Consider the following 19,715-nt stretch of genomic DNA (forward strand, 5'->3'; position numbering starts at 1 on the left):
ATAGGTACTATAGCGCAGGGTAGTAGGATGAAAAAATAAAGGACGGACCACCACATCCGGTCTAAGTCCGATCTATGGCCACCATATCAAACCTAACTCCGGCCTGAGTCGAGAAACTGATCTTTTGAGCCTGTGTGGCCAGAGGGTGGAGTGATGATAGAATCAGCCGCCCTCGGCCCGAGACAGACACAGGCCCATGAGGTTCTGAGCTCGGCTCGGGGTGTCGACAGACCGATACTGAATGAGACCTCTGACGTTGAGTGTCAGTCTTGACAATTGTTCGGCCTAAGTCGCTGTAGATATATCAACGGTATAAATAGCAATAGTATTCCTTTGCTAAAGTGTGTACTTTGATCAAGGCGTACAAACAATCAATATGAAGTACAAAATCACCGGTTATCCGACAAGCTATCCCTATGCGGAGTACCTCGATCTCCCCACTGATGAGGAATTGGGCGTCGATCTTGCCAACTTCTGCCACGACGAAGCTCGGAACCTGAAAGATGGCCGCAGTCAGTGAAACCCACTCTTTTTTTTTCTTTTCTTGTTCATGCGCAACGTTGAGAAAGGCCGATGCACCTTCTCCCCCAGACACGGTCCTATCCTACTGCTTACGCGCCCCAATGGGTTCTTTCGTCTCAAATTGCGGTCACCTGAAACGTACAATTACTGACCCCCTTCCTTGATCCAGTGATGCTGGCAGCAGGGCTGGTCGGCACCGACATGATAAAACTTGCCAAGTCGGTATTTCGCATCCCCGGTGTCAACCCGAAGATAAGAGAATTCATTGTTCTACGTGTCGCCAAACACGTCGGCGGCGTGAACCCATGGGGTCCAAATCTGAGGATGTTGGAAAACTTGGACGCTACGGAGGCCGAAGTCCAAGGTATCCTGAGTGATGGGCCGGTGACGGGGATGGACGAGGAATCAAGCCTGATCATGCGGGCCTGTGACGAGCTTACTCTCCAAGGCTGCATCCAAGACCCGACCATGAAGCGAATGAAGGAGAGATACGATCGAGACACGATCTGCAAGTATGTGCTCACATTATCGTGGTACAATATGTTCAACCGCTATGTTGTCTCGACCAGGGTTCCCCTCGAGAATCAGGCAGAGATTGATGAGAAGATCGGTCGCAGTACGAGACCGGCTTGAGTATGGCAGGGACATAGAACATGGGGTCCGTTATCACATCAAGCTGTCTGATAGCTCTGGAGCCTCTGACATTCAAGGCTCCCACACATACTCCTATACCCTGTCAATATCCTTAGAAATGCAGTCGAACTTGATAGCTAGAATGCAGAAGTCCCCCCGTTCACATGGTCCCATTATTTGGTCGAGCTCGATAGCAACATGGCGAAATCCCACTCTCGAAACTTGTCTGGTTGATGTCTTGACCTTACTGTGTGACCATTCGGCTCTAACATAAAACCTGGCCAAGCATGGTCTGTCCAATCCTGAACCGAGCAACACGTCACAACTTGTAACGAAAGTTGATATGGTTATCGCAGACCTCCTCGAAAGACTTGCCCCCTTCGGGGTGCTCATCGCCTCTGTTCTGGTACTCGAGGACTTCATCGTCCTTCTTTTTGTTGGCGCGGATCATCAGAACCCGCGCTGCATATGTACAGATGATAGCCAGGGTGACAAAGCCAAGGAGAGTGCCGTGGCCGGCGAAATACCGGGGCGGCTTAGAGTAAATCTGCGACGCGGCCATACTCATGCCCTGGGCGATGACCATGGCGAAACCCCAGGAGAATGCTCGTTTCGTGGCCCCACAGAAGGTGATCTGGATCCAGGTGATCTGTAACACCGCGGACGGGTACGTGCCCGCGACGAGCAGGCAGGCGCCAAACATGCCAATCTCTTTGCCCGTGGTGCTGATCAGGATGATCAAACCAGCCCCAGCCGTGGCCAAACAGCTGATGATGAACCACGATTTCGAGTGGTAGTAGTCGGATAGATAGCCGACGGCTAGCATACTGCAAAAAGAGCAGGCGTACGGGATAACAGTGAACAACTGGGCGTCGAGCTTGCTGTATCCAAATTCCTTGACGATGGAGGGAAGGAAGGCGCCCGTGGCCGCGAGCAGCATTGCATTGGTGCCCGAGAGAAGCGCCAGCAGGTATAGCTTGGGGTCCTTAAGACCTTGAAGGATTTGTTTCGGCTCGATCTTGACCTCGGCAGAGTTGTATTCTGGCAAAGAAAAGCATGATAATCAGCAAAGCGGGGAAAAAAAGCTCAGATGTCGTGAGAGAAGAAAAGGGTCTGGCAAGCACGTAAGGGATGGTGAACGAACCTAGACTTCGCTGGAGGCCCACACGGATCTCCATATCAGTCAAGAATCGGGAGCTCTTGAGACGATCCGGGAAGGTGGGCAGGATAGTCGCGTTGACCAAACCGACTGCGACAGCGATGGCACCCTCGATGAGGAACAGCCACTGCCATGATGCCATCCCCCTCGTGCCCTCCATGTTCTTTTGAATTCCATACGAGATCAAGCCGGAAAAGACACCGGAAATTGTCGTGGACGAATAGAAGATGGCTGTGGAAACATCCGGTCAGCATCGTCGTGCTTCTTTGCGGGTTGCAGAAAATAGAGCTGGGGAGCATTCCACGGAAAGTTTAGGTGTCTCTATCTTACCAACTCTCTTGCCGAGCTCGTTTCTTCCATACCAAACCGACATGTACAGGGGCGAGGCTTGCAGTAAGGCCTCGGCGGCGCCCACACCGAAACGGAGTCCGATCACAGTAGCATAGCTCTTGGCCTGGGACATACCACAGACGAAAGCGCCGAAGATGACAACGGCGGAGCCCAGGATGACTCTGGGGCCGAATCTGCGGATGGAGATGTTGCCGAGAAAAATACAGAAGAGGTATCCAGCGTCTAAAAGATCAGACCAGCCCGTCAGCGTGGGGTGGTTTCTTCTGAGAGTCCAGAGGATGGCGAGGGAAGGGATGTCTGAGACTCTTACAAAAGACCATGATGACATTGTAGAATCGTCCATCCGTGATCCTAAGGTCTTCTTGTAGACCCATCAATCGGGCATAACCGATATTGTTACGGTCCTGCCGGCCAAAAATAATGGGTGAGTTTAGAAGTCCCATGGAGATTATTGCTGGTAAATGGTGGGCTCTTACCAAGTACGCCATGAGGTATGAGATGGACATCATTGGAAGAATGACCATATCGAGCTTCCGGAGAAGTCTCTTCTCGGCTCTACGCTCCTCGTCGGTGCGCATTTGCCAGGCTTGCACTTCAACCACATCTTGGATGTGCTGCTCCCAGGCCACGGAGGCTTTGTCGTCGGTGACCATGGCAGCCATATTGACTTGTCGGTGCAAACAAGGATGCTTCGGAAATGGTGATAGAAAGTAAGATTACAGAGGTCGAAGGCTTAGGTTGTCCAGAGGGGGAAGTAATTATTGTTGTATACTCAACACAAGGGCTATTCGCGGTGTATCCCCCAATCTCTCCGCAAGCGGATGCCCCATGGGGAACGAACAGTGGACGCCCTTGTCTCGATACCGCTATTCAAGTTCCCCATTATCATTCCACAGGTTTTGGACGGGCTGGGACACCGTGGGACTTGCGGATTTGGTCTGGCGTTTTGGCTACCCCGGGCCGTGACCGCTTCATTGCATACCGCTTGCGCTTCGACTAAGACAAGCCGACTTATTGGCCCATCAGCAACATTGCCGCTTGCGGTCCGACCAAGCGGTGGCAACAGAAGCTGAGCACCTGGACCGCTTAGGATGCTTGCCGGACCGATCTCGCTTGCAGATAGATGGGTTGCACCTCAGTTTGCAAGATACCACAATCTCAGGCGCCGGGTCAAGCTCCAGTTTCGATACGCCCACTCTCAGAGGCACCAACACCAATTTTCTCCGGGGCTCGGCATGTCACGGCTTCTCGACCCCAGCAACAACGTTCCCAAAGGGTGCGATATCGAGGACGCCGGAAATCGGGACCAATGCGACATGTATGAGCGAGGAGCATGGGGATGTCATATTAAGTGGTCAACCCGATGGAGTTGTCCCGACGGCCAGCGTCGTATAAAACGTGGTCTACATCACAAGATGTGAAAGCCCTTAAGCCTTCGTCCGTGACATGATATCCTGGGGAAGACCCATCAGTTTGACGAGTTATTCGCCCAGTACTTACAGTGGCCAAGATGTCCGCCCAGCTGCCCTCCTCCAGCTATGCAGTCGCGGTCCCGGGTACGAGTATCGTTGGCCGTCACGACGTGGATGCCGACGTGCGCCGGGTCTACGAGGTTTTGAAGAATGGTGGAGTAGCCATCATCCCTGGCCGCATTGGTTATGCCTCGATTGCGACCCCTGGAGCTTCCGTCAAGAGGATTTTTGATGCAAAGCAGAGAGGATCGCATAAGAAACACGCTATCACGGGCAGTTATGCCATGCACAAATTGATTCACCGTCTGCCTCCCGAGAAAGAAGCCATGGTCGCGGCCATCACCATCGACAATGCCCTGCCACTGGGCGTTGTCGCCCCGTACGATCCTGACCAGCCGCTCGTTCGGAATATCGACTCCGAGACCCTCAAACAGACCGCACACAATGGGACCCTGGGCATGCTTATCGGAGGCGGCGTTTTTCACGAGAAGCTCAATGAGCTCGCCATTCAAGGAGGCATCACCTTTCTGGGCTCTTCGGCCAATCTGTCGGGCAAGGGCGTCAAGGGACGGGTTGAGGACATCGAGCCCGAAGTCCGGGGCGCGGCCGACATTATAATTGACTATGGTCTGCGCAATTATCATTCTTTTCACCAGTCTTCCACCATCATCGACTTCTCCACCGACCCAATCAACGTCATACGGATTGGACTCTTCTACGATGTCATAAGTGATATTCTGCTGCGACAGTTTCGTCTCGAGTTGCCCAAGGACCCAGGTCGAGATGTCTTGCCGACCGGCCATCTTCGGGATATGCAGATTGGCCCTGCGAATTGAACTGCGCTGAGGCCGAGAGAGCAGACGCTCCAAGTGGGAAGCTCTCGACTGTGGCCCCAAGCATAGATCCGGCGACTGCGACAGTTCCCTCCAACGGAGCTTAAGATGGCGGCTTTCTGGGCGTCTTAGGGAAGACGCAGTCGCCGCCAACCTGTGTTATGATGACATGCAGTGGACCCATGGAAGGGCTTCCTGAGGTTTCTTACTATGTAGATGACCCTGGCGGCAGACCCAGCCAAGATGAGCCAGTGGACTGACGCCGGAGATACACGGCGGATATTGGGGCTGGCCGATAGATCCACTAAGTAGGTGTTACGTACAGTATCTTATAGCGCTGTATGTTGCAATGCGCAGACCGAGTGCCTCAAACTCGTATCTTACTTGGCAATCATTCCCCCGCATCCGAGCTCGATCTTAGAACTTCGTCTTTCTCTCGTCACCTTTTTCTTATAGCGCGATACATTGATAGTGAAGCCGCCGTTGTCCTCAAATAGCCCACAACCAAGGCTCTCAGAGCACAGTATCTGAGTGAGGTGTTTCATTCATGCCCGTGACACGTCCTCGGCGCCGTGCAACTGTTGCATGCACTGCATGTCGCCAGTCCAAAATTCAGTGCGCATTGGTCGATGGCGAACCTCCGTGCTCCAGGTGCCGTCGTCTAGCACTCGACTGCACGGTCGACCGTCAATTTCGCCGTGTCCACAAAACGACGCAGGTCGAAGAACTGCAGGACCAGCTCAATGAACTCCGGCAGCATCTCAGTGCTTCAGGCCCCAGTCCAGGCAGCCGCGGCGACCCCAACCCAGTTGAAGAGGAGACATCCGGCCGGAGTGCCGCGCCGCAGTTGACGGCAAACGGTAACGCAGCCGGAGCCGCGCGTCTCCCCGGCACCGTGCAGACCTCCTCGTCGACCTTCTCAAGAACTCAAATGAGGGATGTTATTCTGTCAGCAGACCGGATTACGGAGTTGTTCCAAATGTACTGTACATGGTTCCCGGAGCTCGGCCGCCCAGGCCTGTGCTGACGATTTCCAGCTTCTTTGACGATTATCATCATTTCTTACCGTTCCTGGATGAAAAGACATCGCCCGAATCGTATTATCTGTCGTCGCCGCTGCTCTACTGGTCCATCATTGCCGTGGCCAGTCGGCAATATCGCCGCGAGAGCTCGTTGCTACACCGTCTGGGTCCAATTCTTAGCGAGGCTGTTTGGTCGATATTCGGCACCTGTCCCATGACGGTGCCGAATATTCAGACCTTGTTGCTGCTCTCCACGTGGCCGTTGCCAAATATCCATCTGTGGAACGACTCGTCATTGGTCATGTGCAATACCGCCCTCACCTGTGCCCTCCATCTCGGTCTGCATCGACCTGGCAGAGAAGAGGAGTATACTAGAGACACCGTGGTCATGGGCAACCAGGGCTCGCGGGAAGGGCTGACAGCGCGGACGGAAAAGCTACGAGAACGCAACAGAACGTGGTGTGCTTGTATTGCCGTTGCTCAAAGGTAAGGTCGCCAGTTTGCGCTGTGTTGCTTCTGTCTCAGGTTGAGCGTTAATCCATCCAGTCTCTCGATCGACTTTGGATACTCGAATCTCCTAAACCCCTTTGCGCTGTCTCTGGAGCCAACTGTGTACGACAGTATTCCGTCGGAACTGCGAGACAACGTGGTCGTACAAAAATGTGCACACGAAGCATTTCAGCTAATGGCCAGACACCAGCTGCAAGCCCAGGACCTCGCGGCAAGCAGCGCCATGTTCGACGGGATGCGAGAAGCCGACAGTCTGTTCAGCAACTTGGAGCACGAGCTCGACTCATGTCTGTCATTTATGAACAGGCTTCGACTCCAGAGCTCCCGGCTGTCCCTGCAGACTTTGGCTTTCATCAACGATTCGACCCACCCCCAGCGTAAGGCTTGGGTTCTGAAAACACATCATACAGCATGTCAAGTCATCAACCTCGTGCTTGCGGATCCCACGTCACATTCCCTCCTTCCCCATGCCCCGTTGATGACGTTTCGGATTCTATGGAACGCAGCCGCAGTCATCTTCCGCGTCGTTCACTCCACCTATCGAGCGGACATTGACATCAGCCACAGCCACGTCACATTCACCGCGGCAGCATTCGCGCTTCGCCAGCTCTCCGTTCCACACGAACAAAAGGATATTGCCACTCGCGCGTCGGATCTGCTGACGTTCCTCTGGCGTTGCGCCCAGGCCGATCAGACCCTCACTCTAAAGCCGCCCGAACTCTGCGTCAAGACCCGCATGACGAGTAGCTTGACATTCGATACTTTGATGATCGCAAGGTCGTTCGCAGCTCGAGAGAGCGGTACTTGGCTTGCATACCGACAATCTCACGCTCCGGAGCTGGTCACCGACGGCGACGGCGAGCACCCAGATAAAGCCAATGACGGATGGGAAGTCGAAGCCAACGCTCCAGAACACGATGTCGCTCCAGCACAATTCGATGGCTTATTACAGGACAACATCTTTGCCAGCGTGCCTTTCGCGGAGGTGGATCAAGCTCTCCCGCCGGCCTGGTACTTGTCGCCCGACTTATCTTGGACAGCAAATTTTGGGTACCAGTGATCTCTCACCCATTCACAAGTTGTTGATTTTGCCAAAACGATCCCGAAAAGTATTTCCCTGCGAAAACCATCCGGCTGCTACCTCGGGATGGCTCTGCTTTGCACGTCACACCCCTCATTATCTCTGACGAACTGAATGCATTTGTTCTCAAATTTCTCTATGATCCTAAAAGAGTCCAAGAATATGGGAAGGCAAGTTTCGAGACGCACAGTATGTTTCGGCACGGGATCGGCTCACAATAGTCGCTGACTGAAGTGTCTTCTGATGGTATGCAAATCCGGGGAGGAATAAAGTATGAGCATGCTGTATATTGGGAGACAGTCGGGCCGTGTATGGTAAGCCTTCTCCGCCATTTCGGCTGAGAACGATAACGAGCAACGACTCGTGTTCATCACCGAAGGTATTTAACCCCGAGATATTCTGGGGTACTCCATTATCGCAACCGAAAAGAAAGGCCAGAATTTCAGGCTGCGAGTCAAGGCAATCATGACCGAGGAGATCCCCATCAAAGCAAATCGTGACTCCCGCCATGAGAATGTTGTCGATATGGGCGCTCTGCCGAAATCAAGTGGCAAGCATGTTATCGATGCAGACCAAGCCATAATTGCTATCTCTGCCTTGAAAACATGAAAATGGATGAGGCAACCAATCGGAGGCTCCTCTAAAGGATCGACCCGCATGTATGCCCCTGCTCTGCGTCTCATATGCGTTGAAATGCATTGACAAATGCACTCTGCCCTTCGCAGGCATTATGGGAATGAACAATGACATCGGCTTGAAAGGTGACAAGGTACTCTGCTGTTTCGCAGCCACCAAGAATTTCGGAGGAGGTACCGCCCTGAAATTCTTTCTCGGTGTCTTCGAAGCTGCTATGACACCTGGGTTCGCATCGATCACATCGCAGGTAGTTAAAAGTCACTATGGCATTCTCTGACGCCATCATACTTACTTCCTGCAGTGGTATACCAAGACGGAACAGGGAACACGAACAGGTATTTGCTTCAGCTTCAGTGGAGTCGGCATTATCGTCGGCAGCTTTGTAGCATACGGCATTGCAGTGAGCGGCAAGGCACACCCTCCACTAATTGCTCCGTGGAAGGTACTCTTCCTAACCACCGGTCTCGCGACCGTGGTGGTTGGATCGTCTTCTACTTTATGATGCCTGATTCTCCACTTAACGCTCACTGGTTGACCGAAGATGATGGAAAACTCGCCGTGGCTCGAGTTAGGATAAATGAGCAACGTATCGGCAACAAAGAATTCAAGCCCTACCAATTCAGGGAAGCTCTACTCGATCCCCTGACTTGGGCCTTCGCATTCTATTCCCTTGTTACCAACATACCAAATGGAGGTGTGACTAATTTCTTTGGCCAGCTGGTATGTGCCCTTAGCGAACCTTCTACTCCATGCCGGTCCCCGAGTCAAGTGGCCAGATCTCACCAGTGGATCATCGACAAAATTGTTTGTTTGCTTACAAAATATCGACTTGATTTCCAGATTGTGGGATTTAGCTTCACCGCCGAACAGTCTCTCCTCCTTAGTGCTCCATCGTGGGCTATTGCCATCATCACTTTGACCGGACTTGGTTATCTTGGCGATCGATATCATAACCGGATCATTTTTGGCTGCGTCGGTGTCCTCATAGCCACCTTTGGCATGATTCTTATCATCACCTTTATCAAACAAAGGTGCACGACTGGCAGAACACTACTTGTTACTTGCTGCTACAGCAGGCTGGGCGGCATTACTGTCACTCATCTCAACCAATACCTCTGGGTAGCTTATACCAAGAAAACCACGGTAGCGGGCTCTATATCTACTGACTTATTGCGCCGGAAACATCATCGGTCCGTTATCATGTGCAAGAGTGGCGATCTTAGCTTACCGTCGGTAGGACCTAAACCCTTCCGACTCCAGGATGCACCACGATATGTTCCCGCCGAGATAACAATTGTTGTTTGTTGGTGAACCCCGTTCGTTACTTAACCTCGCTCATGGAATCGAAATTCTTTGCCACTTCGGTGCGACCAGGACCGATACTGACTGTACAGGGGGGCTGGCTTACTTGATATGGGATTCATCTACTGGTATTGTCGTCGACAGAATGCAAAGAAAGCAATTGCTCGAGGAGCCCCAAGCAATACTAAACTCGAAAATCAAGGGTAGTCCCCTTCATGTGGTTTGACAATTGAAGCAAGAACCTAACGCCTTGCAATCAGATTTGTGGATCTTACCAACAAGGAGAACCCGGAACTGGTCTATACTTTATGATCCGGCGCAGCAGGACAAGTAGAAACCCATTCGATCGAGCTTTGATCATACAGTCAGACTCGGTATAAGGGACAAATAATGAACAATTGACGATTAGTACCAACTACAACAAATACCGAAAAGCTGATACAGAATATTGACTACATCGAAGAGTATCATCCTTGATCATTATTGCTAGGTTTCCACCTTAGATACGAGGTCTAGACGTCTAGTTCCATACCATCATCGAACTTACTACGGTTGGTCCACAGGTCACCAGACGTAAGGACTCAAAGAAAACTCCTCCTGCGATGTTGGATTTAGTCACTTGTTCTTCAGAATGGTGACTCCAGGAGGCCGGGAAGATTAACTCGAGGTCGTGGGTCACCACTGGAGGCTCGTCTTCTTCTAGACCTCCGGAAAATCTGCCGAGGAAGATGTCGCCTGTTCACTGACTTGCAGAAGGGTTTCCAGTTATATATCAGGCAGTTTTGATCAATTAAAGCTGCCAAACAGGTTCAGAACGCTTTGATTAGTACGAGACCAATCACATCATGACGAAGCAAAAAGCGGATAAAGGGAATTGGACTGTATCGCTTTCGGGATCTACCCAGCGACGGCGCAAGTGAAGCCAGCCATCAAAGCCGAAAGCGGCCCGTAGTAACAGCCCGAAAGATTTCCGCGGCATACCGTGCCGATACTGTCGGCCACCTTGATCTAGCAGTGCATACATAACCTTGCTCGTCCGAGGTAGGTGCATTGTGCCAAAATGCCCAGTTCAACAAGCAGCAGTGCGTGTATTATTCAGCTTTTAAAAAGTATCGAGCCTCTTCGAGCCTCGCGGAGCCTAGACCTTAGGGAGTGTCTTGATAGTCCTCTCTGTCCAGTAAGGGAGATCATACCTGAATATTAAAAAAAGGGTGTTGGCTTGAGATCGAGTCAGTAGATCACAACCTCTCCGTGACTATAGAACACCTCTTACCTAACACTTTAGCAGCCAGATCTATTTTCGCTGGGGTTTCTTAGTATACTCAAAGTCAACAACCTGATTGCAAAGAAGCATGTCTCCAGCATACAGCGAAAGCTGTTGTACAGCCAAGCCGGTCATTGAGGAAGGTGTATATAAGGAGCGAGGGAGTTTCACGACAATTGACGGTGATCGAGCTTGTAAGTCAGACATTCCTCCCGTCCGGTGTGACTCTAATACTCGAGATTCAGACGTGAGTGGTGGCTCCTCGAGCACCGGAGGGATCTTGTTCATCTATGATGTGTTCGGGTACACTTCACAGACGCTGCAAGGTGCCGATATACTGGCCAACTCGGAACTTGAGTCTATCGTGGTCGTGCCCGACCTTTTCGGGGGCGAATATATGAAGAAGGAGTGGTACGCGGAGAAAACCGAGCGGAACGAAACACAAATCAAAGCTTTTCTCTCCAGCAAGGCCAGTATCGAGACGGCTGTCCAGAGACTACTCGGAAAGGATGGGGCCGACGCCCAAGAAGGAGGTTTGCTAGCTTCTGTCAAAGAGCGTTACCCTTCCGTCACAAAGTGGGCCGTCATTGGATATTGCTGGGGTGGGAAGGTAGCGGCGCTGGTCTCGGGCACTGGGACGCCTTTCAAGGTCGCGGTCTCGACCAGTCCTGCTTTGCTCGATCCCGCCGACGCTGCCAAAGTCGTGATTCCTATGGCGGTGCTGGCTTCTAAGGACGAGCCCGCAGATGCGGTTCGCGCTTACGGAGACGCCTTGAAGGTTGAAAAGCATGTTGAGACGTGGCCTCAATCTGTGCATGGTTGGATGAGCTCGAGGTGAGTGAGAACCTTCCGATTCTTCCAGTATCGTCATTTAACACCTTGGTACAGAGCAGACTTGTCGGATCCTCAACAGAAGCGAGAGTACCAGAGGGGTTACAAAGTGGCCATCGACTTTATTAAACAACATTGGTAAGGCTTAAGAGGGCCGAATTTGTCCATACATAGCAGTGATGCGGGCTGGGATTTTGCAAGCGGCAGTACAGGGACTGGGATTCGACAGGAATGGTCTATTGGCACTACCTAACAGCTATAGAGCTGCCCCTCTCCATGTCAGGTTGTCATCATCAATGAGCTCGATCAGCTTGCCCGCTAGATAATGGGCGAGCTGGGCAGAATCGTAGAATGATCACTCTGGACCACGTGTGGGTTGTTGTTGGCACCGAAGCCAGCCAGCGTTTCTAAATAGCCGATACCGGTGCCAAGTTCGCGAGGCTCGGTCTGTCAAATAAAAAAGGTAATTCGATACCATAATTTAGTGGAATCAGGTTATAGTGGGCGTATTTACATTCTGACACGGTCAACTTCTGGAATTGCTAGATGAAACTCTTGGCAGCCCGTACAGGGGACAGATATAGCGATTTAGACCAGAGATGGTATTCGTGGTTCGGCTTATCGAACGAGCGAAGTACGTAGAGTCATGCTTTAGAGCGCAGCGCCTCAGGTGAGAGACCTGAACTACACTTTGAATCGTCTACCAGGCATGGACCGAGGACATCATGATCTCCTGAGCGCAGGCCTGAGGCTCGAAACTATATACCAGTATAGGTACCAGGCCGTCCCACTCGTAAAGAATGACAACGAGCAGCAAGTTGACTGACGCCCTGGAGCGATTTCGGGATCTTCTTGGGATGTTTGACGCCCTCGAGTTAATTGTGCCCTCAGAGGCCCTGCGGCGTTGGAACTCGGCGCCTTTGCGTCATCAGAAGCTCTCAATGTCTTTGGTTCTGTGTCCCGTAGCTGCCACTTCCCTGCGTTGACACATGACATCAAAAAGCCGTGTTCCGAATCGTCTGAATGCCTCAGTAAGACCACCAGCCGCGATGAGTTGCTTCTCCATCTGACTGAGACTGAACTTGAAGGTTTGGGCCCCACAATGGACGCTGTTTTGTTCCAGATCAACGTTGATTTCACGACCATCCTGGGCGGCGAGGTAGAATGACTCATCCTCGATCACGATCCCTAAAAGCCCAATGTTGGGTTGGTTTCGTGCGTAGATGAATGCAAATGACCTTGCAATCACGCACTTGACTCCGCAGCCAAGTAGTGCGTTCACAGCCACATCTCGAGAGGAGCCGCATCCGAAACCATGGCCGCCAACAACAACGTTGAAGCCATCTTTGACCCTTTGTCGGAACTCAGGCATGAAGAATTCCATACAGTGGTCTCCAAGTGCTTCGTTTGTTGTGCAGGATGCCAGAAACTTGGATGGAATTATCTTAGTAGAGGTTAGCTCATAGTTACATGATTCGGGCGTTGAATCGTTTCACTTACTGCATCGGTGTCAATAAAGTCTCCTAGTCTCAGCACCTTGCCTGAAATAACCTTGTTGACCGAGTCTGGGTTGCCTCCTTCGTCAGAGGTGGGTGCAGGTGATTCCGGATTGCTTTCAGCACAATTATCAACTTCAAGATCTTGCCCATAAGGTTCCGAGTATTGAACAACATCAGACCATGGGCTGACCTCTATATCTGCGAAGGGCTGATACCCGAGATATCTTTCAAGCAGATCCATGTCGATGAGTTCGAGGAGTTTTGTTGGATCTGTCATTTTCATCGAGAAGGAGGAAACAGCCACAGTCGCAGCGGAGCCAAGGTTAGCATGAGAGCCTAGTCGATGAGTCAATTTATTGAACACATAGCGTTCGTCGCTGCGTCGTATCATACCTGGACCCATCCGATTTTTGAAATTCCGATTCTGGGACGAGAGCCAGACCTCGCCGGGAGCTGCCTGGTCGACGCCTTGACCTACGCACATACTGCAGCCTGGGACCCCAATCTTGAAGCCTGCACGGCGGTATACATCAAGGAGACCGAACTGTTCCAATTTGCGTCGAATGGGTTTTGACCCAGGCACCACCAGTCGTCTGCCATGGGGCACGGGCGTTAGGCCTTGGTCCAGTCCGGCTCGCAAGACCAGTGCACCAATGACCAGATCTTCTTCCGCCGTTGTACATGCTCCAATGAAACAACCATCGAGGCTAGTGCCTTCCACTTCGTTTACTGGGACGACATTGTCCGGTGAAGGGTTAATCGCGACGAAAGGCCTGACCTCGGACAGGTCGACGTCAACAGTGGCGGCGTACTCCGCACCAGGATCGGCCTTGAAGTAGACAGATTCCGATTTGTGTCTTTTAAGTCTTCTACCCTCAATAAAATCAACCGTCCTCTCATCTGACTCGAATATCGCTGTGACGGCGCCAAATTCCTAGAAGACATCAGTGTTGATGATATGGCAGGAACAGATAACAGACGCACTTACCGTGCACATATTCGAGATTGCGAACCTTGCATCACATGAGAGATACTTCATCCCGGGCCCGGTGAACTCGACAACTCGATCGGAAGCAATAGTGTTTCTCTTGAACTGCTTCAGGATGTATAAGATCGTGTCTTTCCCGCCCACTCCCCTTGGTGGCTTGTTGATCATGCGTAGCTGAACCGTCTTCGGCACCGTGAACCATGTCTGACCTGTCACAAGAGGCATGCAGACGTCCGTAGCACCCATACCGATAGCCAGACAGCTGACTGCCCCTGCCGAGCAGGTATGAGAGTCGGCGCCAATGATGAGCATGCCAGGCTGCGCTCTCTCTCGCACAAACTCGGTGTGCATAATTGTATACTGTCATTTGTTAGCTTTTCTATCGTAGAAAGCTTCAACATGACCACCAACATTAAATCCTTGAAATTCCGTCATTTTGAAATCTGTCTTAGCCTTTCGACAATTGTCCATCAGAGCTTTGACCTTGGGTTCATTGTAAAGAGGCGGCTCGACTCGATGGTCCCCTGCAAGCCAGAACCGATCATTTCTAAATATCCCTGGGCGCCCAATGGCCGAATAGACACGTTCCATTCCCTGAGAGACGAGAAGTAAGCCGCACGTTCCAGAGTCAGATGGGGTAGCCTGCAAACACACCTGCCATGAAAGCTCCGAGGCTATAACCCAATCAACGTCGACTTGGATGATGTCCCCTGGTCGAACATATCCGCGCTGGGAGACATCGTGGAACGCAAAGATCTTCTCCGTCATCGTCATGCTCCGCCTGCCTGGAGGCTTCAGCGACGATGGTGCCGGTCTCTGGCTTGCCCTCGCTGCATGCTTGAAAGCTTCGAGATAAGCCGAGAAAAGGAAGATGATTTCCCCTTCCTCGCCCGGCTGCAGATCGTCTTTGTCGCTGAACCCGTATCCACCAAAGTCTGGATGTTCTTTGCAGCGCCATATGACTTCTTCCAGCATTGCAGCAAGCTGATCGGAATTTGTGCTGCGAAGAGATTCGGCTAGAATCCCGAGGAAAACAATCAGGTTGCTTCGAGGCTCTTCTCGGGATTGACTCGTGAAGACAATTTGAGTCTGAAATGCATCTTCGAAGAGTAAGATACATTTCGACTGTGAAGGGGTCAGATCTTCCGGCTTCAGGTCGAGATGAACCTGTTGAGGGACTATTCGGGCAGTCATCTTGAAGTCAGCAATGCAGTTGTGCTTCTAGGACGAAATGCTAGCTTCTCGGTTGCTTAGAGTATCAAGATATGTACCCATAGTGAATTGTCTGGCAACGGATCAGATCGAATTATGAGGAAACACCATCTCAACGCTCTAAAGACAAGGTAATTGACAGGGTCGCTGATCGGAAGGGAGTGTTTACTGTGGTCGGACACCACCTTTCGGCCGGGCCGGCCGCGGCAACGGTAGCCGTCCTGCGGCAAAGAACTTGATGGACCGCAACATCACTTTTCGGTTCGCAGCGGACCCAGTAAGAAGAGGAATGTGGTTTTGGTGGCGGGACTACACGTTTGTTAGCAACCGACAAATGCTTTTGATCCGAACAATATGCCTTTCTCCGGGTTGATCGCGCGCAGCTGCAGTTTCGTTTGTTTGACGCCGGGCATCAACAAGTTTCGGTTGCGCCTATAAGACCAAAATTCTCGAGAGTCAACATAGACTCTGCACAGTACTCTCTTAGCCTCGATATCCCAGCTGAACATGTCTCAGCCGACTTCGACAAAGCTCCGCGCAATGCTGGCTGATCCGGCCAAAATTGTTGTGTGCCCGGGGGTCTATGATGGCTTCACCGCACGTCTGGCGTTGAGGACGGGGTTTGATGCATTATACATGACAGGGGCAGGAACCAGCATGTCTCGCATTGGAATGGCAGACTTAGGTCTCGCCACCATGACTGAGATGAAGCAGAATGCTGAGATGATTGCAAACCTTGACAAGGAAGTCCCTCTCATAGCGGACGCAGACACTGGTTATGGATCAGCCATCAACGTCGCCAGAACTGTTTCCGGATACATCTCTGCTGGAGTCGCAGCATTTCACCTTGAAGACCAAGTGGTGAACAAAAAGTGTGGCCATCTGGCAGGAAAAGAGATTGTATCTATCAGCGACTACCTGGCTCGAATTCGGGCTGCGGTCAAGGTCAGGGCACAACTGAAGTCTGATATTGTCATCATAGCTCGAACGGACGCACTCCAATCCCTCGGTCTCGAAGAGGCTATCCGAAGACTGAGGGCCGCCGTCGACGCCGGTGCGGATGTGGCGTTTCTTGAAGCCATCTCGAAAAAAGAGGAAGCCGTTGCTGTGTGCAAGGAATTTAAAAAGAGCAACACGCCGGTCATGTATGGGATGGTCCAGGGAAGCCGTGCGTTGAAACTCACGTCCGCAGAAGCGAAGGCAATCGGATTCAGGATCATAGTCTACGCGGCTGCATGTCTGACGCCAACGTACATCGCGGTTACTCGAGCGTTGGAGATCCTAAAAAGTGAGGGAGATTGTGAGAAATATCAACCAGAGATCAGCCCTCACACGCTGTTCGATGCATGCGGCATGCAGGGTTTACTAGACTTTGATCGCGAAGTTTCATCTGGAAGCTGAGATGTTGGGCGTCCGTCTTGGCACAGCGTGTATGTAGTATGCAGAAATGATGACCAAAAGTCGGAATCTGGGTCTGCACAACCCCTCGTGAAGCTGCATAACATTTCTGAAGATTACTTAAGGCTGGTGACAGCCAATAATACAGCCTTCAGGGAACTCCCGTGACACTGGAGCCATTGATGTGATTGCAAGATCCGATGAATGAATGCCTTGTCCCGTCACAGGTCGGGAATGTAGATTTTTTCGGCCCTGAGACACACATCAGACGAGCTCTTGAACAACGTTGGGAATATGTGCCTCACCAAGCAATCCAAGAGGCACGAGAGGGCCAGAAGCGGCGAGACACTGGCGATAGCCTTTCGTAAGGATGCTTGCTATGGCCCTTAGGCGTTGTAACCAAGTTCTTGAGTCGGCGCAGATACTTCGACGTTACCGTTGTCCTCGCACCATCCCGGAGAGGACCATCGTTAAGGTGTGAACGTAGCATGGGGGAACGAAGACCAGGAAACAGGGCCGATGCACGCGAAGATGAAACGACGCTGGTGATGACATTACGTTGCTCTTGCCCACATATATGCCTTCTTCATTCAGCTGTGCCGGAACAGGGCCGAGACCTCTAGGATCTCTCACAGTCGGCTCATCGAGATATTTGAAGGGGGAGGATGGCTCCCGACCTAGAGTCGATACTGGACACTAGACGCCAAGAAGAATGACCCGTCCTTAGAGAGGATCGGGAGTGCTTGCCGCTCGCGGCCCGCACTATCTGCGTATTTTCCTGCAAGAACGACAGCTGCAGCCCAACGACCAAGCGGAGTTAACCAGAATCTAGGATTTCTTTAGAGAATCACCATCTGCCATTGTGCTGTGTTAGAGAACGCAGGTTCTGAAAAGGTTCTGAAAAGGTACGTGGCGAAGGCGGGCATTACATGCATGCTCCCCACGGCCAATGACAAGTATCTCCGGAAAGGTTAGGTTCTTGTTCAAGATGAGACTCTTATAGCGGAAGGGCACATTCTGGTGTGATGACGAGTAGATTGCCCGGGGCAGCCGCTCATATAGCATTCTGTTGTTAGGGACGCTAACGATGCTAAAATTTGCTCTCGCTCTATCTACTTAACAGTATATAGAGCACTCCTATATATACTATAGAAATCGGAAAGAATACCGTATCTCGTACGATATAGAGTATTCTAGAGTATAGTAAAACTCGTTATCGTCGTCGATATCGAGCGTTATTTAGGGTCGATAGCAAGATTTAGGAAGTGTAGTTGACGTAAGTGTTCTTAGTAGTGGGGCATCGGAGCCGACTGCTTACAACACCATATTATATTGTTAGGACGTCGAATAGGAGGCGCCCAGCTTCGGCGGCATAATGCCGCCCTAAAAGTGCCACCTGCCGCCTATCCGCTTCTGCCACTACCGTTACCGCGGGTAAACGCCAGTGAACCGGGATCACAATAATTTCTCGAGCCTTGGCTTGCGTCGGCGGAGGGAGCTCTAACCATATTGTCTAGGTTCATCGGTAATGATGAGTCAAGTCAAGTATGTCGTAGATTATGCCTTATGAACCTTCTGCCCCTTGGCAGAGGACGCGATCACCCTTCCATCACCGGTTCAAAGCGACACAGTGGTAGGCCAGGAACACTCCAAGTCCCTAAAAGGTAAGGCCCACGATCTACATAAGGCACGCAACATCCTCGGGCCGGGGGAAAGGGGGACTGGAGAATGTTACTCAGTCCGAGTACAGTACCGAGTACAGTGCGCCCATTGGCGTTGGATCAGAGCGGCTAGCCAAGGGCGTTCACGCGGATATGCACTCTCTACTGATCCTCGGTTAGCTTCTCTCTGACTAGGCATGTACCTCCGATGCTGAATAGATAACCACGGCCCCTAGACAAATACTCTGAAATAACCGCCGAACCCTACAACACAACATCAACCCTCAGTATTGAACAGAGATACAATTGCTTTCCACCAGTGACAGGCCGGGTCGTCAAGATGTCGGAGGATGTTGGATTTATTGGTGACAATTCCGGCTCGCATAAGTGACGGCGGTATGGCTAACTCATCTTATGAAGGTGTTGGGAATATGGGATACCGCATGGCAGGCAATGTGCGGAGGAAGATGCCGTCATCGGCGACGCTGCACATCTACGATATTTCCAAGGACGCATGTCAACGCTTGAAAGACGAGGTCGGTTCCTTTGGCCCGGTTGAAATTGCCAACTCGGCCAAAGAAGTAACCGAGAAGTCCCACACCGTGATAACAATGGTTCCGATGGGACAACATGCCAGAGCAGTCTACTTGGACAAACAGAACGGAGTCCTCGCCGCGAAAGGCGACAGTGACAGACTCTTCCTAGAGTGCAGCACCATCGACGTTGCAACATGCAGGGAAATCGGCCAGCAAATAGCCGCTGCCAATGCTGGAATCTTCGTCGACACACCCGTCTCTGGTGGGATTGGGGGTGCAGCAGCAGGAACCTTGTCGTTCATGTGCGGCCGACCCAAGGGTCCGGAAGAGGATCCAATCTCGAAACGCGTCTTCGAAATCATCTGCTGGATGGGTTCACCTCAAAAAATCCGCTTCTGCGGCGAACTAGGCACCGGCCTGGTGAGCAAGATTGCCAACAACTACATCGCCATCTGCACCACCAGTGTCATCGGCGAGGCCATGGCATTCGGCATGCGGTACGGTGTCGACAAGCGCACTCTGTACGAGTGCATTGCCGCATCGTCTGGAGACTCGTGGGTCCTTCATAACAACCACGTCGTCCCTGGGGTCATTCCCACGTCCCCTTCCAGCAATGGCTTTAAGCTCACCTTTGCCCCGAAGATGTCCGTCAAAGATATTACGCTGGGAATCCAGTCGGCCGAGCAGGTCGGTATAAATCCCTCCATGGGCAAAGCTGCGGTGGAGTTGTACCAGAAAGTGGCCGATGATGCTAGAACAGCTGTGAGTACTTCCTGATAGCCCGGCTCAGGTTGTAATAGCCGCC

The 19,715-nt window shown here is 51.8% G+C and overlaps 8 protein-coding genes across 8 annotated transcripts in view; 6 read left to right on the top strand and 2 right to left on the bottom strand.

The window, feature by feature from the left end:
* Positions 1-288: 288 nt before the first annotated feature.
* On the top strand, positions 289-1,368 carry HMPREF1120_09172 (uncharacterized protein). The gene is made up of 2 exons (XM_009163449.1): positions 289-512; positions 692-1,368. Exons 1-2 carry the CDS (start codon positions 377-379, stop codon positions 1,153-1,155), a joined length of 600 nt encoding a protein of 199 aa, XP_009161697.1. The 5' UTR covers positions 289-376; the 3' UTR covers positions 1,156-1,368.
* Positions 988-3,559, bottom strand: HMPREF1120_09173 (retrograde regulation protein 2). The gene is made up of 5 exons (XM_009163450.1): positions 3,142-3,559; positions 2,976-3,069; positions 2,645-2,887; positions 2,300-2,545; positions 988-2,196 (listed from the first exon to the last, which is right to left on the bottom strand). Exons 1-5 carry the CDS (start codon positions 3,325-3,327, stop codon positions 1,475-1,477), a joined length of 1,491 nt encoding a protein of 496 aa, XP_009161698.1. The 5' UTR covers positions 3,328-3,559; the 3' UTR covers positions 988-1,474.
* Positions 3,560-3,792: 233 nt separating this feature from the next.
* HMPREF1120_09174 (uncharacterized protein) lies at positions 3,793-5,365 on the top strand. The gene has a single exon (XM_009163451.1). It carries the CDS (start codon positions 4,176-4,178, stop codon positions 4,971-4,973), a length of 798 nt encoding a protein of 265 aa, XP_009161699.1. The 5' UTR covers positions 3,793-4,175; the 3' UTR covers positions 4,974-5,365.
* A 31-nt stretch (positions 5,366-5,396) lies between these two features.
* HMPREF1120_09175 (transcriptional regulatory protein LEU3) lies at positions 5,397-10,127 on the top strand. Its single transcript, XM_009163452.1, has 7 exons — positions 5,397-5,951; positions 6,008-6,478; positions 6,539-8,466; positions 8,521-8,939; positions 9,060-9,409; positions 9,457-9,724; positions 9,782-10,127. Exons 1-3 carry the CDS (start codon positions 5,518-5,520, stop codon positions 7,560-7,562), a joined length of 1,929 nt encoding a protein of 642 aa, XP_009161700.1. The 5' UTR covers positions 5,397-5,517; the 3' UTR covers positions 7,563-8,466; positions 8,521-8,939; positions 9,060-9,409; positions 9,457-9,724; positions 9,782-10,127.
* Positions 10,128-10,563: 436 nt separating this feature from the next.
* HMPREF1120_09176 (carboxymethylenebutenolidase) lies at positions 10,564-12,034 on the top strand. The gene is made up of 4 exons (XM_009163453.1): positions 10,564-10,750; positions 10,810-10,979; positions 11,031-11,619; positions 11,674-12,034. The coding sequence occupies exons 2-4, from the start codon at positions 10,874-10,876 to the stop codon at positions 11,756-11,758; spliced, it is 780 nt and encodes a 259-aa protein (XP_009161701.1). The 5' UTR covers positions 10,564-10,750; positions 10,810-10,873; the 3' UTR covers positions 11,759-12,034.
* A 161-nt stretch (positions 12,035-12,195) lies between these two features.
* HMPREF1120_09177 (aconitase) lies at positions 12,196-15,747 on the bottom strand. The gene is made up of 6 exons (XM_009163454.1): positions 14,758-15,747; positions 14,515-14,697; positions 14,104-14,463; positions 13,509-14,049; positions 13,117-13,451; positions 12,196-13,060 (listed from the first exon to the last, which is right to left on the bottom strand). Exons 1-6 carry the CDS (start codon positions 15,295-15,297, stop codon positions 12,545-12,547), a joined length of 2,475 nt encoding a protein of 824 aa, XP_009161702.1. The 5' UTR covers positions 15,298-15,747; the 3' UTR covers positions 12,196-12,544.
* On the top strand, positions 15,607-16,878 carry HMPREF1120_09178 (methylisocitrate lyase). The gene has a single exon (XM_009163455.1). The coding sequence runs from the start codon at positions 15,823-15,825 to the stop codon at positions 16,714-16,716; it is 894 nt and encodes a 297-aa protein (XP_009161703.1). The 5' UTR covers positions 15,607-15,822; the 3' UTR covers positions 16,717-16,878.
* A 1,278-nt stretch (positions 16,879-18,156) lies between these two features.
* The window catches only part of HMPREF1120_09179 (3-hydroxyisobutyrate dehydrogenase), a 2,137-nt gene continuing 578 nt past the window's right edge, over positions 18,157-19,715 (top strand). The window contains exons 1-2 of the mRNA XM_009163456.1: positions 18,157-18,739; positions 18,795-19,672. Of these exons, the coding sequence (XP_009161704.1) occupies positions 18,715-18,739; positions 18,795-19,672 (903 nt within the window). The 5' untranslated portion in view covers positions 18,157-18,714. The remainder of the gene's footprint in view (positions 18,740-18,794; positions 19,673-19,715) is intronic.

Source organism: Exophiala dermatitidis, assembly GCF_000230625.1.
Source record: "Exophiala dermatitidis NIH/UT8656 unplaced genomic scaffold supercont1.9, whole genome shotgun sequence".
NCBI classification, from domain to species: Eukaryota; Fungi; Ascomycota; class Eurotiomycetes; order Chaetothyriales; family Herpotrichiellaceae; genus Exophiala; species Exophiala dermatitidis.

Excerpts from the sequence above, each read along its gene's own strand:
- HMPREF1120_09172 (XM_009163449.1), top strand. The coding sequence starts at position 377 with ATGAAGTACAAAATCACCGGTTATCCGACAAGCTATCCCTATGCGGAG. Across the intron at positions 513-691 it reads GAACCTGAAAGATGGCCGCA|TGATGCTGGCAGCAGGGCTG; the intron begins GTCAGTGAAACC and ends TCCTTGATCCAG.
- HMPREF1120_09173 (XM_009163450.1), bottom strand. The coding sequence starts at position 3,327 with ATGGCTGCCATGGTCACCGACGACAAAGCCTCCGTGGCCTGGGAGCAG. Across the intron at positions 3,070-3,141 it reads CATACCTCATGGCGTACTTG|GACCGTAACAATATCGGTTA; the intron begins GTAAGAGCCCAC and ends TTTGGCCGGCAG. Across the intron at positions 2,197-2,299 it reads GGGCCTCCAGCGAAGTCTAG|AATACAACTCTGCCGAGGTC; the intron begins GTTCGTTCACCA and ends TTTCTTTGCCAG.
- HMPREF1120_09174 (XM_009163451.1), top strand. The coding sequence starts at position 4,176 with ATGTCCGCCCAGCTGCCCTCCTCCAGCTATGCAGTCGCGGTCCCGGGT.
- HMPREF1120_09175 (XM_009163452.1), top strand. The coding sequence starts at position 5,518 with ATGCCCGTGACACGTCCTCGGCGCCGTGCAACTGTTGCATGCACTGCA. Across the intron at positions 5,952-6,007 it reads ATTACGGAGTTGTTCCAAAT|CTTCTTTGACGATTATCATC; the intron begins GTACTGTACATG and ends GACGATTTCCAG. Across the intron at positions 6,479-6,538 it reads TGTATTGCCGTTGCTCAAAG|TCTCTCGATCGACTTTGGAT; the intron begins GTAAGGTCGCCA and ends TAATCCATCCAG.
- HMPREF1120_09176 (XM_009163453.1), top strand. The coding sequence starts at position 10,874 with ATGTCTCCAGCATACAGCGAAAGCTGTTGTACAGCCAAGCCGGTCATT. Across the intron at positions 10,980-11,030 it reads AATTGACGGTGATCGAGCTT|ACGTGAGTGGTGGCTCCTCG; the intron begins GTAAGTCAGACA and ends CTCGAGATTCAG. Across the intron at positions 11,620-11,673 it reads CATGGTTGGATGAGCTCGAG|AGCAGACTTGTCGGATCCTC; the intron begins GTGAGTGAGAAC and ends ACCTTGGTACAG.
- HMPREF1120_09177 (XM_009163454.1), bottom strand. The coding sequence starts at position 15,297 with ATGACTGCCCGAATAGTCCCTCAACAGGTTCATCTCGACCTGAAGCCG. Across the intron at positions 14,050-14,103 it reads CAATCTCGAATATGTGCACG|GAATTTGGCGCCGTCACAGC; the intron begins GTAAGTGCGTCT and ends GATGTCTTCTAG. Across the intron at positions 13,061-13,116 it reads ACTTTATTGACACCGATGCA|ATAATTCCATCCAAGTTTCT; the intron begins GTAAGTGAAACG and ends ACCTCTACTAAG.
- HMPREF1120_09178 (XM_009163455.1), top strand. The coding sequence starts at position 15,823 with ATGTCTCAGCCGACTTCGACAAAGCTCCGCGCAATGCTGGCTGATCCG.